General features: G+C 39.3%; 1 protein-coding gene across 1 annotated transcript in view; it reads right to left on the bottom strand.

Moving 5' to 3' along the window:
- Positions 1-4,643: 4,643 nt before the first annotated feature.
- The window catches only part of XPO4 (exportin 4), a 166,794-nt gene continuing 155,765 nt past the window's right edge, over positions 4,644-15,672 (bottom strand). The window contains exon 23 of the mRNA XM_050937160.1: positions 4,644-12,961. Coding sequence (XP_050793117.1) covers positions 12,764-12,961 — 198 coding nt within the window. The 3' untranslated portion in view covers positions 4,644-12,763. The remainder of the gene's footprint in view (positions 12,962-15,672) is intronic.

Genomic DNA, 15,672 nt, shown 5'->3' with positions numbered 1-15,672 from the left:
CAGTTTATTAAAACCTGCAGGATAATAAGGTCGTAAAAGTAATAGCCAACATAGATTTCTTAGGGACATATTCTGCCAAACCCATCTAATTTCTTTCTCTGACAGGTAGGGTTGCCAATCCTCCCTGATTGGCCGGGAGTCTCTCAGAATTGGGTTTGATCTGCCGGACGCTACTGAAGCCAAACCAGGAAATTTTAGGCCACTAAAAGTCCAGCAGCAAAGCAGGGCCAAGGCAGGCTCTTCCCTACCGGTCCTGGCACTGCAGGGCTCCCAGAAATGACTGGCGCATCTGGCTTCTAGGCTCGGGGTCTCTGCACTCTACCCCGAGCACCAACTCCACAGCTCCCATTGGCCGGGAACCACAGCCAGTGGGGGAGCTGCAGGGGCAGTACACAGATGCCCCTGTCTGCCTAGGAGCTGGGCATGCTGGCTGCTTCCGAGGAGCCATCTGAGGCAAACGCTTCCTGGCTGGAGCCCACACCCCAAGTACCTGCCCCAGCCTTGAGTGCCCTCCTGTACCCAAAGGCTCTCCCAGACTCCATGCTCCACACTCCCATCCCTGAGCCCCCTCCCACACCCAAATTCCCTCTCAGAGCCTGCAACCCACCCCCCTGCCCCAGGCTTAACTCAGAGCCCCCTCCCATACTCTAAACCCCTCAGGCCCAGCCCAGAGCCCACACCCCAAACCCCTGCCACAGCCCAGTGAAAGTATATGTGTATGGGGGGGGAGGTAGAGTGAGCGGAAGGTAGGGCCTTAGAAAAGGGGCAGGGCAGGGTGTGGCCTTGGGGCAGGGTAAGGGTGTTCAGGTTTGTGTGATTAGACCAGTCCCCAACCTTTTCATCTGGTGGGTGCCAGCCGAAGGACCACTGCGGCAGTGGAGCACCCGCCAAAATGCCGCCGCCTCTCAGTGACGCCACTTGCTGTCGACAAGTGACATCATCAAGAGGCGTCCCCACCGAAATTCGGGGGCGATGCTTCTCAATCACGTCACTTATTGACGGCAAGTGGTGTCTTCGAGAGGTGTTCCCGCAGAAATTCGGTGGCATTTCGGTGCGTGCTCTCCCGGGGGCCATGGCGCCCGTGGGCACTGTGTTGGGGACCACTGGATTAGACAGTGGCGATGCCCAGGCTCTGCCCAGAGGCTCTGCTCCCGTGTCACACTTTTCCCACCCTCGCTCAGTCTCTCCCCCAAAGCTGGTAGGGTAGGGCTGGCAGGAAGTTCAGGGTGGCTGGCTGGGCCAGCCAGTGCTTGGGTCAGCTAGGCCAGGACAGGGCTGCTAGGGAAGGCCAGCCCATGGGCTGGGACTCGGGGTAGTGCTCCTCTGGCCACGGCAGGGGGCTCTGGGCTTCAGCAGGCTGGGACTAGGGGCTTGTCTCCCCATATCGGGGTTCCCATGCGGCCCCTCACAGTGAAGAGTATGCTTATAAAACTTGTAAATGACACCAAGATGGAAGGGATTATAAGCACTTTAGAGAACACAATTAGAATTCATAATTATGTTGATACATGGGGAGGATTGGTTTGAATTCAACAAGATGAAATTCAATAGACAAGTGCAGAGTACTACACTTAAAAAGAAAAAACCAAATACAAAATAGAGAATAAAGGATATTGTCTACAAGAATTGGGGAGTTCCAGTGGATCACTACTGTAAGTTAATGTAATGCATTGTGAAAGGAAAATATTCTTGGTTGTGTTAACAGAAGAATATGTAAGATTGAGACAAATTACTTCCCCTCTGTACACAGCGGTGGTGAGGCACCATACTTTTTTTTTCTTAAAAAAAAAATAAATTAAAAAAAAGGACAAATTAGAGAGAATCCAAACTCTTGCAAAAACAGTGATAAAAGGTTCAGCAAACCTGACCTCTGAGGAAAGGTTAAACTGGGTAGTCTTCAAATCTGTCAAACATTTTTATAAAGAGGACTGTGATCAATTGTTCTCCACCTCCATTGTGGAGAGGAGGGAGGATAAAATGTAATCAGCTTAATCTGTAAAAGGGAGATTCAGGTTAGGTATTAGGAAAAGCTTTCTAACTATACAAGGATAGTTAAGCATAGGAACAAGTACCTCGGGAGGCTGTGGATTTTCAGTCATCCGAGGTTTTCAAGAATAAGGTTTTGCCTACACTGACACTTTTGGCATTAAAACTTTTGTTTCTCAGGGGTGTGAAAAAACACCTCACCCACCCGAACAACAAAAGTTTTAACAACGAAAAGTATCGGTGTGGACAGTGCTTCATCAGATCTGGGAACTTTACTACACAATGCATGATGCAACACCATCAACCGTAATCAGGGGCTTGTGCAACGGTCTTTAGTAGACTATATGTAATTGATGATGATTTTAAGTTCCCTTACCTTGTTTACATTCAGTGCCATTTTCCAGCTCAGGAGGCAAGTAGCACAGGAGAACTAGTAACCTGGAATGTGTTTTTAACAATTTAAAGAAACATTAAACTACTCAAAATATTTTGAGTAGAAGATAAATATAAGCTATCAAGCAACAGTTCATTAATCCTCCTCCTTGCCCCTGCTGAATGTAGAAATAGAATCTGGCATCTAGTAGCTATAGAACCACACTTTATTCTCTATGGCTATTTCCTGGAGATTGCATATATCCCTCAGAGGATTAAAAGGTCTTGCGTTGAAGGCTCTTACACCCATCACCAGTCCCATACTTCAATATAATCTGTTGTCTGACTCAAAATAACTTCTTGCCTTTACTGAAAATCCAGCAAAAGAGGAACTTCATCCCACTGTAGAGGATTCTGCCACATGGCAGCAATTAGCCAGGGGGAAGTCCACTGCTACTACGGCTTTGGTTATTTCAATTCCAAAACTTCCTTTGGGTTGCTTAATAATCAAAAATAGCTGACATTTTAAATGAGGTAACTTTCTACCTCCATTAGTGGTACAGAATATTACATATTAGGGATCAGCTCCCAATTTAATAAGATTTTACCTACCTCCGTGGGATGCCATGAAGCTTTAATGAAAAGTATTTAAGAGGTAAAGCTCTACAGAAAGGGCTATAAGGCTCAAGCATAAGGTACAGGCCAGACGAAGGGAGGAGCTCCACTTCTGATCCAGATTTCTCTGAAACATGGTCTCCCTATGACTAAAAGTTTCCTCTTCCCTCCCAAAAACGTTACTGGAAGCTGGATGGAATTAAAGGTGTGTGGATTTGGCAATCATTGAGTATGGGTTTGGACATTATCTGGTGGCAGACAAAACCAGAGATCAGCTTGACGACTAGGAACTATGAGTTGCTGGGTCCTTTCTATATGGCTGTAGGGTCAAACTCAAAAGCCATCATAAGAAACAAAGAGAGTGTCTGTAGTAGTGTGTGCTGCCAAAAGCAGCATCTTACTAAGGGTCATTTAGTCAGTTTCCTACTCCCTCTTTGTGAGTAAACTCACTTCTAGTTAAATCATTTATTGCATTCTCACAAAAACAGATCCGGTTCCTTTCTTTATAGATGCATCACTGACTATTACTACATTATTCAACAGAATTCATTTTCTTTCCTCTGATATTGCTATCTTTAAAATTGGATAGATATGCTAAAAACTAATTTGATGCAGTAGAGAATTTCTGCTTGTAAGCAAATGCCAATTCTGCTTATTTTTGATTATCTTAGCTAGAGATCATAAGGGAAAGAATCTCTTTGCTTTGTTAGGAAAAATAATGAATTTTAAACAATGCAGTCCTACTCTGAAAAATGACCACAGTCTTACAAAAGAATAAGTGGTATTCTATTCTGACTGGCACATCAATAAAATTAAATTACAATTGCTGAATCTTTATTGTTAGTGATGTGTAAGCCAGAAAGAACAGAGCTTGATTTTCATATTCTAGGTGAATTTTCAAGGCTGGTAGTTGGGGAGGGGGAGATGAACAAAAAACTTTTCATTTGTAAACAGTGACTTTCACCTGGAAGCCACTGAACCACAAATATGCACCTCCACACAACCATTTTGAGAGTCACTTAGACTAGAATCTCACGGTAAAGTTTGTGAAAAGTAGCTGAATGACAATACTGGCAATCTCCAAGCTACACAACCACCCCAGATGCATATCCCTTTGTTCCCCTCAGGTCAGGGGAGAGCTGAACAACTGCTACAGCTAAGAGAACAGTTCACTGCACCTGTCCTTTAATTCTTAAGTCTCTCTGCTGAGAATGCAGATTAAGGTGTAAATTAGAGCCTACCACGATGGCTGTGTTGATGGTCAGACTACCATAGAAGCCATTAATAAGTCCACCTTTGCCAGCCATTACCACAGATCTCCCATTCCAAGTATGGGGGAAAATTGTGTAGAAACTTGATTTTTGAATGGCAACCAGAGGACAAATTTATAAATTCTTGTTATAAATGGAAACAAATATAGAATTTCCAATATCTAAATGAGGTAACAGAACATTTCCCATATTAATGGACTGTGCTACGTGGCATAAATGTGGGATCATCCTGTTTTCTCTGAAAGCCCAGAATAAGCTATTCAAAGTTCTCCCAGACTTACCACAACATATACACTATTGTAACATGCAGATTTTGTTGGCCTTTGAGAGGCTGACAAAAGTGTTTTCAACTGGCCTTTTTCAAACAAAGATGTAATCACACTCTGCCATCACAAGAAGCAGGAAGAAAAATATATAAAATATATTTAGCAAAACCAGTAAAATTAAAGTGGAACAAAAATGCAGTCAAATAGCAAACATTTTGTACAGCAGCAGATTTTACATAAGTTTTCCTACAGATACCTCTGCACTTATTTCATACTTTCTTTTTGAGGAAGCAAATAGAAATAAACTAATGTTATGAAAAAAAGATATTTTTCTGAAAATGGTACTTTTTTAAAAACTTCAATTCAGACTATAGGTCTAACAAAAGTAAGACAGACAGAAGTTTCCATAAATTCCAACTACACTGCCCTTCTTTTACAGATTACACTAGTAATTAAATACAATTACACTCATGGGATCTAGACATGATCTGGCCACCTTAAAGGATGTAGGTAACAAACATTTTAACCAAGATATAAAACAAGTATCTAATTTTTCTTGTTTTCCTGAGTCTGAGTGAGTTAATATTTAAATACATGTGCACTTATCAAAATCCATATGCAAGATACAGTACATTTTCAACAGCAGTTTTTAAGAAATCATGAAAGTGCATAAAAGCCTGAAGGCAGGCAAAGAGTACTTTAGAACAGTCTTTCGAATGGCAGAAGAATGTAAGCCTTCCCAATATAGTGTTGATCTTGTGAGAGGACATCAGTGATCTTCTGAAGACTTCAAATGGTGTTTTTAGCAATGACAACAATGGTTTGAAGTAACAAAATGCCACTAAAGAGTATTGGCATAAACCAAGAATTAAGGAAAGTGGATACAGTACTAAAATATTGAGTGTCCTGGCAACTTATTAGAATAGATCTGAAGGTAGCTTTCAAATCAATAAGCTTTTGCTGGGTTTATTGTGATGACTTCTTTCCATGCAATAAATACCATATTCAGCAACAGATATGTGGTGGTTCTGACATATCATAGTCCCAACTGGTATCTATTACCAATAATACCAACAACTGAAATAAAGCTACTCGTTTGCAACAATAACTAGTTGCTTGGGGGGGGGGAGACACATGATATGCAAAGCTACTATATTACCCTGCTAATTTGTAAAGGCAATTAAAAATAATTTGACTGCATTAACAGATTTTAAGTTGAAAACAGTTGTTTCATGAAACTTAAATATGTGAGTGGAAGTAAGCATTGTGATTAGTAACAAATCACAATTTATAGTTACAGTAGTCAAATTATTCTCAGATAATACTGCATTACCCAGAAATAGGTTTTATTTCTATTAACTGGAAATATTTACTTAATGATACTTGTTTTGGCAGCATCAGCCTTACGATGCTATTTTTTGAGTGCAGATCTCCAATGCAATTCCAAAACGTGTCTTTTGTGTTTTTAAAAAATGTGCTTAATTTAAAATCCAATGTTTCCTTATCCCACCAAAATGAAATTGGATAACAAATTCAGTGACACTTACTGATTTCTAAAGATTAACTTAATATTTTTTCAAACCACGATTGCAGATTTTTGCTTGTTCCCACTAGCTAATTTCAGCTTTGTCCTGCTGATCTTTAAAACATAGCTGATTAAATCATTTCACTGGGAAGACTGTTTCCAACATTTTTGTTTACAACAAATGGCAACTGGGGGGTGCAGGAGGGAAGCTATTGAATTTAAGAAATCTACAATGCACAGTCAAGGCAAGTAGTACATAAAGGCAAAATGAAATTTTTTGTGCATACACTTACACAAAGAAGTGTGAGTAAAGGATTTGTACCCAAATAATTCAAGTTTATTCCAGACCTCATTTGTTAACGTAAAGCAGATTAACTCAATATCTACATGAAAGGCTATTTGATACTCTGCTGCTTCAAAACTGTCAGATGCTCTCTGAGATTTGCTCTAAACTACTTAAAATGCTTCTCTCCTTTACCCAGGCTTTCACTGGCCTAAAACAGGCCAATATATATCTATTGTGGTCATAATTGTACTTCTGAAACCAGTTAAGTTTAAAGTGATACATAGTCAAGATATATAGCAAGCTGTAATGTAATTTTACTTGCAGGGTTTGTGAAGCGGTTCTTTGGAACATTTAAATGAGCAGAGGAGAAAGGGGAAAGATTCAGAGTAGCTATTGATTAACCCAAATACAATTAGCTTACAGCACATGAGAAACCGAAGCTGCTAACTGAACATTTATGAAAGACATTTTTAACATATATGTAGATGCATCTTTATGTGCCACAGCAGAAGGATAACATTTCAGGGCCAAGAAGTGAAATAAACTGTTTAGATGTTCAGGATGAATTCAGATTTCTAGATCACCAATTTCTGTTCATATGCAGTATGTAACTGAAAATTCATTGCATATTTTTGGGGGGCAACTGTATTTTACATTTGTCCCTTCCCCCTCTTGATGAAGATACTGAATACTTGTTTTATTGTGTGCCATCTATACAATTTGGATATTTTGGGCCAAATTCCTGCTCCAAGTTATGTTGACGTAAATCTAGAGTTATTCCATTAACTTCAGTTCAGTTACCCCCAATTTGCACTGAGGTAATCAAGAGCAAAATTTGGTTTGTGATTTCATAATATTCTGTTTCTGTTATATGACTGTATAACAAACACCTATTTGAGGGCTTGAATGCAAGTTAAATACTAGAAAAAATAGCATACAAGAATACACACAAATCACACATGGCCAAAACAAAATGTTACAAAAATCTTTAGTGGAAAATGCTACCCTCCCCCATTTGCGGATGTTAAAAAATACATGAAGTGTTCATTTTAAAATTGGAAATTAGTTTGTGACAAGGCTTGATTAATAGCCATTTGTTTCCTAAGTTCTTATTGCTGCAATATGTGAAGTATTATTATGCAACTTCATACCTTCAACGGTAAAGTTCAACTATGTCCAGGTAAAATTATACTTGAAATTAACTAGCACTTCAATCCCAGTTTTTAAACTTGAAACAGTCTTCTTAAAAATTACAATATTTACACAGACTGACAGACATTTGTCACCTTAAAACTGCAAGTTCACTGCATAGAGGTTCCTTATTTTGTACAAAGGGATCAACTAAATAAGATATTTTATATTTTCCTAGTTGTAAAATCCAGAATAATCCAATGGCAGATTGCAGTGTCATGAAAACTGGGCTCAGGAAGGATTTTAGCCACCATCAGGCACAGTGGGTAGGAATATAGTGCAGGTAACGTCTATCATTTGGACCTCGATGACCTCTCGTGGTCCCTTCCAGTCCTAGAGTCTATGAATCTATGAATCTACCAATATATTCTAAACTTTTCAAAAGAGTGTGGTGTGACAGAAGTTATAAAAAAAGAAAAGTGTGTGTGTGTGTGTGTGTGTAAAAATAGAATCTTGGTCCATTGAGCAGAATGGAAGGCTCGTGCCTGGATTCCTAGGGCACAACCACAAAAAACTCTAGTGAGAAAGATTCTAACAATTAACTGATAACTTATGACCCTGTTTATCCTGGCCAGGGAAATCATGTTAACTCTTCAATAATAAACCACACTGTGCTTGTTAGAAAACACTATCTTGTTTTCCCCAACCACAGCAGACAGGATCTAAACATGCTAGAAATTGATTCATTAAACCACATAGAATCATAGTACACTGACCACTGTTTCTCTCACCAGCACAGATAGAGACCTTGTAAAATTGAGCTAGTGATTTTAGTTCCTAATTGAGCTAGTTGTTCCTGTCACACCACCCCTCTTCCCCCCAAAAAGCAAATACTACAGTAATTGGCACCAAAGACTGAGTTAGCACAGAAACTACCACCATCTCACTCTTTAGAGCAGAACTGAGAGGCACACTAGTAGGGAAGCTTCCCTTAATTAAAAGAAAAGACCATATTTGACAGTAGCAATCCAAGCAACTAAATTTTACAGCAGGTGTTATTACTGTGAAATACTGCAGTACTACTGCTGCCTGTGCTGTATCTGTCTTATGGTACAAAGCACTTCAATTTTCAGTGTGGTCAATCTTCCACCTTACATAAGCAGTAAAATGAAAAATATTTAGCACTTAGATAGCATTTTAGATCTTCAAAACATTTTATAGATTTCAGCTAATCCTTACAACACCCCATGAGGTATGTAAGTATTCTTAGTTGTACAGATGCGGAAACAGAGAGAGAGATAATTTAAGTGACGTGTCCAAGGCCATAGGGAGAGTTAGTGGCAAAGCTGGTGTTAGAATTTAGGAGTTTGTCTCCCTCTCTTGTGCTCAGTCCATTTGACCATGCTCATAAAAAAACCACTTATTTTAAAAGGTGACTAAGTCATTTCAGTTTCAGTTATATAAAATGTTTTAAATAGAAGTACTAAATTTATTTTTATTTTTGAACAGACTTTTAAAAACTTCTGTAATTAGAAATTAAGATGATTTCTTTATAATTAGATTTAAGAAATGCAATGGACTTTTTGGACCAAGCTTGTTCTCTAAAACCATATGGTTTAAACAACATATAGGGTGATATCCAGCTAAATGTTTAAAACAAGACATGTTTTAAAAAATGTGGCTTAGGTAAGTGCTATACACTGTCGGGCAGAAGACCCAAATTCAAATCTCAGACAAACTTGACTAGAAGTTTTAGATGCACAGAGGAAAGTTTTTTCCAAATTCTGAGGAAAACAAAGTCCTTTATCACTCAGGGAGAAACAACTTCTTGCCAATTAGGTACCGCATTAAACAGGCTTCCTCTGCGATTTACAGAAGATAATTAAGATGTAATGAGGCCTGGAAGTGGAGGTACAGTGAACATTACCCCTCCCTAATCCGCATGGACCTCTGTTTCCCCAGTCCTTGTATTTCATTACCCAACCAGATACCCCTTGTTTACAGGACTCTAGCCTCTAATGGGTTGAAGTATAGGGAAATAGTTAGGTTAGTGCTAAACAGTAGCTGTGTGGGGTTGGGAAACCCTGAAGCTAGAAATTATTGTTTAAACCAAAAAGAAGGGGAGGTGCAGGGAAGAGAAAAATTATTTGGATCTCTAACCTGAGAATTAAGACACTGTGATAGCAATCTATTTTGGTAAAAAATCATCTCAAGTTTTGACAAAAATATAGTACAGTTATGATACATGGTTTATAATTAAATCAATTTGATTTCTCTATGCCTATTTTTAAAAAAATTGACAATTTTTTTAAAAGCATTATTCACTTTGTACAGTGAGTGGAAACTCAATGCAGTGATGTTAATCACATCAGTGTCTCTAAACAGAACATTAGGACCTGATTCAAAGTCCCCTGAAGCCATTGGGAGTCTGTCGTATGGACTTCAAATCTTGCTCTTAGTGGTTGAGTTTCAAAGAATCTCACTGAAAGCTGTTTTTAAGAAGAGATTGTGATCAAGTAGTTTAGGTACTGAAACGGCCAGCAGAAAGGCCAGAACTTAACAAAAACGTATTCCCAGAACTTTAGTGACATCTATGAGGGTGTTGCACAAGCATGCAGAAATATCTTTGCATTTGCTCTACAAGAAACACTAGATAGGGTGGGAAGATCAATGTTTAACATTATGACATGAAAGGGAAAAAAAACAAAAATAGGAAAAGTTGTCAAGCTTATGAGATATATGTGACAAAGTTAAAAAATTGCAAATTAAAAACACTGGACAGTGTCCCTTTAACATAAAACTTATGTTTAAAATGAAAGAGCAAACAAATGTAACATTTTAAGTAATCCTTGACAATTTTTGAACAATGTAGCTACAAAAACAGCTACATTGTTTCAGTTGTCTTGAACACACAATGGGCCAGATTCATCTAAAAGGTAACTGGTAGGTGTACTGTATTGTTTGAATGTTAACAAATTAGTAGGCTGATTTATTGCTGACTTAATTTTTCTAGGGAATTCCCAAATTTCCATAGTTTATAAAAATTTAGAAGTTCATATTGAGGTAAATAAAGTAGTTCTGAAAATATTGGAGCCATTTGTTATGACAGTGGTTATTACTCAATCCGTATGAACCAGAAAAAATAAAAATATTTGTCATTATCTCTTTGAAGAATCTGCCCCAGAGGTTCAACTCTTGGTACTGCCAGGTAGATTAGCAATTATTACTGTTGCTCATGTTTCTAGGACTTAATGTCCTTCAGCCAAAGGACTATGTTTTGAAGACATTTACTTTTATAAAAAGTAAAAACTCAGACATGAACTTTAAAAGTAGCTCCAATAATTCTGTCATCCATTTGCTGGAACAATTGTAAAAAAAGATGGAATAAAGCAGAAGGATACAATGGTATTTCCCCATCACTAGTGCAAGAGTAGGTTTTGTTGCACATACAAGAAATCTCTTAAGGAAAGCGATAGGGTTCCTAGGAATAAATTTGAAGGTAATTCCCTGTCTTGCAAAATATTACTAAAAATATGTTCAAATAGACGATATGCAATATTAACTGTGAAGGGATGTTGTCTAACAAATTTTATGGTTACCTTTTAAAGTGTATGTTTGCTCCAGCCCAGTTTTCATATTAACAGTGGATTAAAATAAAAGTGAAAAAATTCTGTTGAAAGGATGGCACTTTCTGCCCTTGTATTCCATTCATGTTATTACATGCATGAATTTAACTAAAAAAGTACATCCTGAATCACTATGACTAGCACAGTGCTACAGACTTACGCCACTTTGGGTAATATGATTGGTTTTGAGATGAACAGCTGAAGGATGGCACAGAGTTGCAAACATGATGCTATACACAGCACTGTAAAGGTGTATATACTGTACATTTTATATAAATGTAAAAACCACATGGAAAACATTCAACAGCACAATTTAGCAGAGGTATCAAGCACAAGGCCCAAGGGCCAAATTCTTCCCCACCCACACCCCTCCCAAAAAGCAATTTTATCTGGCATGCAGAATGTGCGTTTGCCTCAGTTTTGTCAGGTTTATGACTACTGGCAAAGTATGCCTTGCTTCTGTATTCTTGTGTTACTCCCCCTTGGTGTTTCACTATATCCATCTATCAGTCAGCAGGATGAAATGTATGCACATCTTAACTGCTCATGTGCTGACACACAAAACTGAGTGAGAGTAGAGGAGAGCACAACAAATCTGGAGGTGGTGGTGGAAAAAAATAACCACAAATCCTAATGATCTTTCCAACCCTTGAATCAAATGTATATGGCCCTTGGGTAAAACAGAGTTTGAAACCCCTAGTCTAGCATAATTATTTTATCTAATGCCCCAACTTAAAAACAGTTCATATAAATCAATAATTTACACCTTTTGAATTGTTATTGCTTAAGCAAACAGTTCAGCGTAGAAATACGTTGCAGCTGTGCACAACTTGGATGTGGATTAAAACAGATAGTGAAAGTAAAACTAAACATGAATGTTGCATTAGACTCACATCCCAACATAACACGTCAACAAAATGGGCTGCAACAGAAACACAGCAGCTTAATGCCAACATCCTGAACCAACTCTGAAGACTCAAATGTTGCCTTAGATTTCTTGTCTAAAGTGTATCACTTTTTTGTTTTGTTTTAAATTAAGGCAATGAAATGGCTACAGTTCCTAAAGTTCATTTTAGGGGAACAAAAATATACACCTTTTTCCTTCTGAACTTTAGGCAGCAGAATATAATGTAGAAACCTGTATTACATAAAACATGCAACATCAGGTGATGTAGAAAAACAAAACTAAACAAGTTAAAAAATACCATTTGGTGTTTTTCCCTTGGATCATAAACTCCATCTTCAGAGAGAAAAAATAAAGCTTCAATCAGCTACACTGTTTACAGTTTTGTATGTGTCTACATCATACTCTAATATGGTTTTCAGAAAAAAAATCTTTAAAAGTTTGTCCAGCCACTTATGTTTTAAGCTAATGGGGAAAAGGCACTATTTTTCATGTGCCCATATCTGTTTGCACATATATGGAATTTTCTTTTAAAATTTCAATTTGTTGTTGATTCTCTACAACATACAAGTAATGACAGATTGTGACTAACACAATAGCAGAAGCTGATTCAAAAGTTGACCTCTCCTATTCAACTGTGTTATATCAAACTTCCAGGCTCTCTAAAATCTGAGATGGCTGCAAAGAACCCAGAAACACGTACAAGGTTTAGTCAGCTTTCAGCATTTCTCAGTGCATTTTGCAGAAAGGGTCTAAATTAGGCATAGAGTTTTGTTGTTGTTTATTTTACACAGAGGAGTCCACCAACATTTGCCATAAATTCTTCTAAACTCTTTAGGAAGGCCATCTTCTGCTTACGGTCCAGTGAAGGAGGAGTGCTGCTTGCAGTAAGCTTGTTGAATGCATCTGCCAACCGCTGGTAAATGACTGGATCTTGTTGACTTGATAGTAATGTTTCAACTAGTTCTGAATATTCAGCCTGTTGAAGAAACAGCAGTGATTACTACATAGGAAATAGAATACAAATATAGCCACACAGCTTCCTTTGGCAGGAGGAAAAACTCCCACAGACTTTGTGGTGGAAAAGTTATAAGTTGTTTCCAGAGATTTAGATAAGAATGCCAAGTTACAAACTAGGTAAGACCTTCAGCCAGACCAAGTGGCTGCCTTGACAAAGCTCTAAAAGCCTTCAGCTCCAGTCACTGCTGCCACAATTTCAGGGTAACTGCACCTGTATTTCCCTCTTTCCCCCCAGTGGTCCACTCCAGGAGTGCCCAGCCAGGTCTCCAGCCACCACCTGTCTCTGGGCAAGGACCATTATCCTATTCCCTTCTGATGGGATTTTATGGCTGCACAGTTATCTGCTTTACACTGTGCTATCCCCACCATGCCAGTCTACCTAAAGACTAACACCTGTGCTTTGCTTTCTCTCTAAGGGCTCTGTACAATGTATGGCCAGCAACTACAAGTTATCACACAGTTCTTTCTAAGCAAGCACATGTATTCTTAAAGTAACCGGGTTACAGAGAAAACGCTAAAAAAAAACAACAAAAGTTCCTACATGCATGATAAAAGCTTACCAGAAGTCACCCAGCAGTCTTATGGGGCCCTAATAGGCCAAAGTCTCTCCAACCTTTCTGCAAAGGTTGGGGGCTCCCTTTGAACAGAAGGTCTTGGCCCATTTTAAACCCAGCCTTTTTTAATCAAAAAGCCCTTTCTGGTGTCTGTTGACCTGTGGAAAACCCCCGTTTGAACCAGTACATGGAAGCCTCCCCAGGGGTGCCACCTTTCTGGGAACATTTACAACCTAAGTGATTCACCTTAATCAACCCTCACTGCATTTGGTTCCTGGAGGAGTTGTGGTAACTCTGCCCCCTGGAGCTGAATACAAGTCATGGCCCACAGTGATACATAAACCATTCATAAACTTAATACAATAAGGTCTGCAAAGATATTGCAACATCTGTTACAACTTAAATTCCCTCTAAGCTGCGCGGCCATGCAGCAGCCTATTAAGCGCTGCGCAGGTGCTCAGGGCTGTGGTGGGGAGAGATGCGTTTCTCCCGGCCCGGGACCTGCCGCAGCAGAGAGAGGCGCCTCTCCCCCCACCAGCCCAGGTGTTGCTGCAGGGAGAGAGAGATGGGGGTAGTCCTCTCTCCCTGCTGTAGCCCCTAGGCAGCCTGCACCCCAAACCCTTCATTCCCGGCCCCACCCCAGAGCCTGCACCCTCAGCCAGAGTCTTCCCCCCCAAATATCACCTCCATATCGGTGTGCCTAACAAAATTCATTCTGCACATGTGAGAGAAAAATTCAAGAGAACATTGGTCACAACCACCATTAACAACATTGCAGCTGAGATGAGTTCAGGGCCACCACTCTTCCTGCTTGTAATGAGTCCCCTCACACCAGACTGCTTCCTGATTTCCATTTCTGTCAGATTCATCCCCACAAACTGCTTCTCTCTCAAAGTCTTTCACTGCCTCCCCAACACTTTTCTTTCACTCAATCTCATTGTCCATCCAGTATCTTTGGAATCCTCCAACCCCACCCTGCACCCTTTTCCTTTCCCTCCTAGTCTCATGCTCATTCATCTCCTCTACATACATACTTCTCTATCCACACCTGTAAAAAGAAACCTTAATTTTTGGATAAAGTAACAAAAAATGGCAACATGAAATATGCAGTAACCTTTAAGGAAATGTGTGACCTTATATTTGGAGCCTTCTCTCTCTCCATTCCCTATTCCCTCTTCTTTTAAAATCTTCATTTGTCACATCATGCCTAAGTAGACAATGAGCATCCTACACGCTCTCTACAAAGTGCCTACCACACCTTTGTAAGCTGCATGAAATAACTGCCATTTTCACCAGCACAGATCAAACATGAAGGCGAGCAAAGATATAAACAACATTTCTCACCAATGGTAAAGTTACAGCAATGAAACAGAGTTTGATAGAAAGCATTCCTGCTGTGCTACAAAAATATAAGCTAGCCTTGTCCAAACAACTCCCAAGTATTATGTATACAATTTTGTATGAGAGGTGCAAACTCCTTGGCTAAAACTCCATATAGTGTTTTGCAGAGAACAGACTTAAACATTTTATTAAAGCTAATGTTAAAAAATTATATAATATACAGGTTAAAAAAAAGAGAGTATCTGTATATCTGGGTATAGTGTTTATATTATCCACAAATACAAAGTTTGTTTTAAAAGTCGTAAGAGACATATAACATAATCAGCAATAACCCAAATTTAGGTGAATAAATTTAACAACACAGTTTCGATATTAGCATCCAAATATTTGGGTATATTACTCATAAAAAGTTATACAGAGAGTTGGTTGTGAAAAGCAAATATATCAACGAGTGAAGATTGTCTCAGTAATTGAGAATTTAGGGTAGGTCGTCTGCTAAAAAATACAATCCATCAGGGAAGTATCCGAGTTACCTTCCTGTCTGCGCTTCTCATTGGCACTGCAGCTTCTCTCTCCTGGTGTTGCCGATGTCTGGCGATGTGTTCTAGGTAGATGTCTCTCAACCAACTGATGGTGTCTGACACCATAAGTCGCCACATCAGCCGAGTGTAGCATTGACCGATTCCACATTTTCTCAACACTCACTTGTTACTGGGATCCTATGCGCTGATCGTCAGATGCTTGGGCACCTGAGTTTGAACCTTGTAGCCCCTAG

This window comes from Gopherus flavomarginatus, chromosome 1, assembly GCF_025201925.1.
Source record: "Gopherus flavomarginatus isolate rGopFla2 chromosome 1, rGopFla2.mat.asm, whole genome shotgun sequence".
NCBI classification, from domain to species: domain Eukaryota; kingdom Metazoa; phylum Chordata; order Testudines; family Testudinidae; genus Gopherus; species Gopherus flavomarginatus.
The sequence above is the reverse complement of the archived record's forward strand: the minus strand, read 5'-3'. Positions and strand labels throughout refer to the sequence as shown.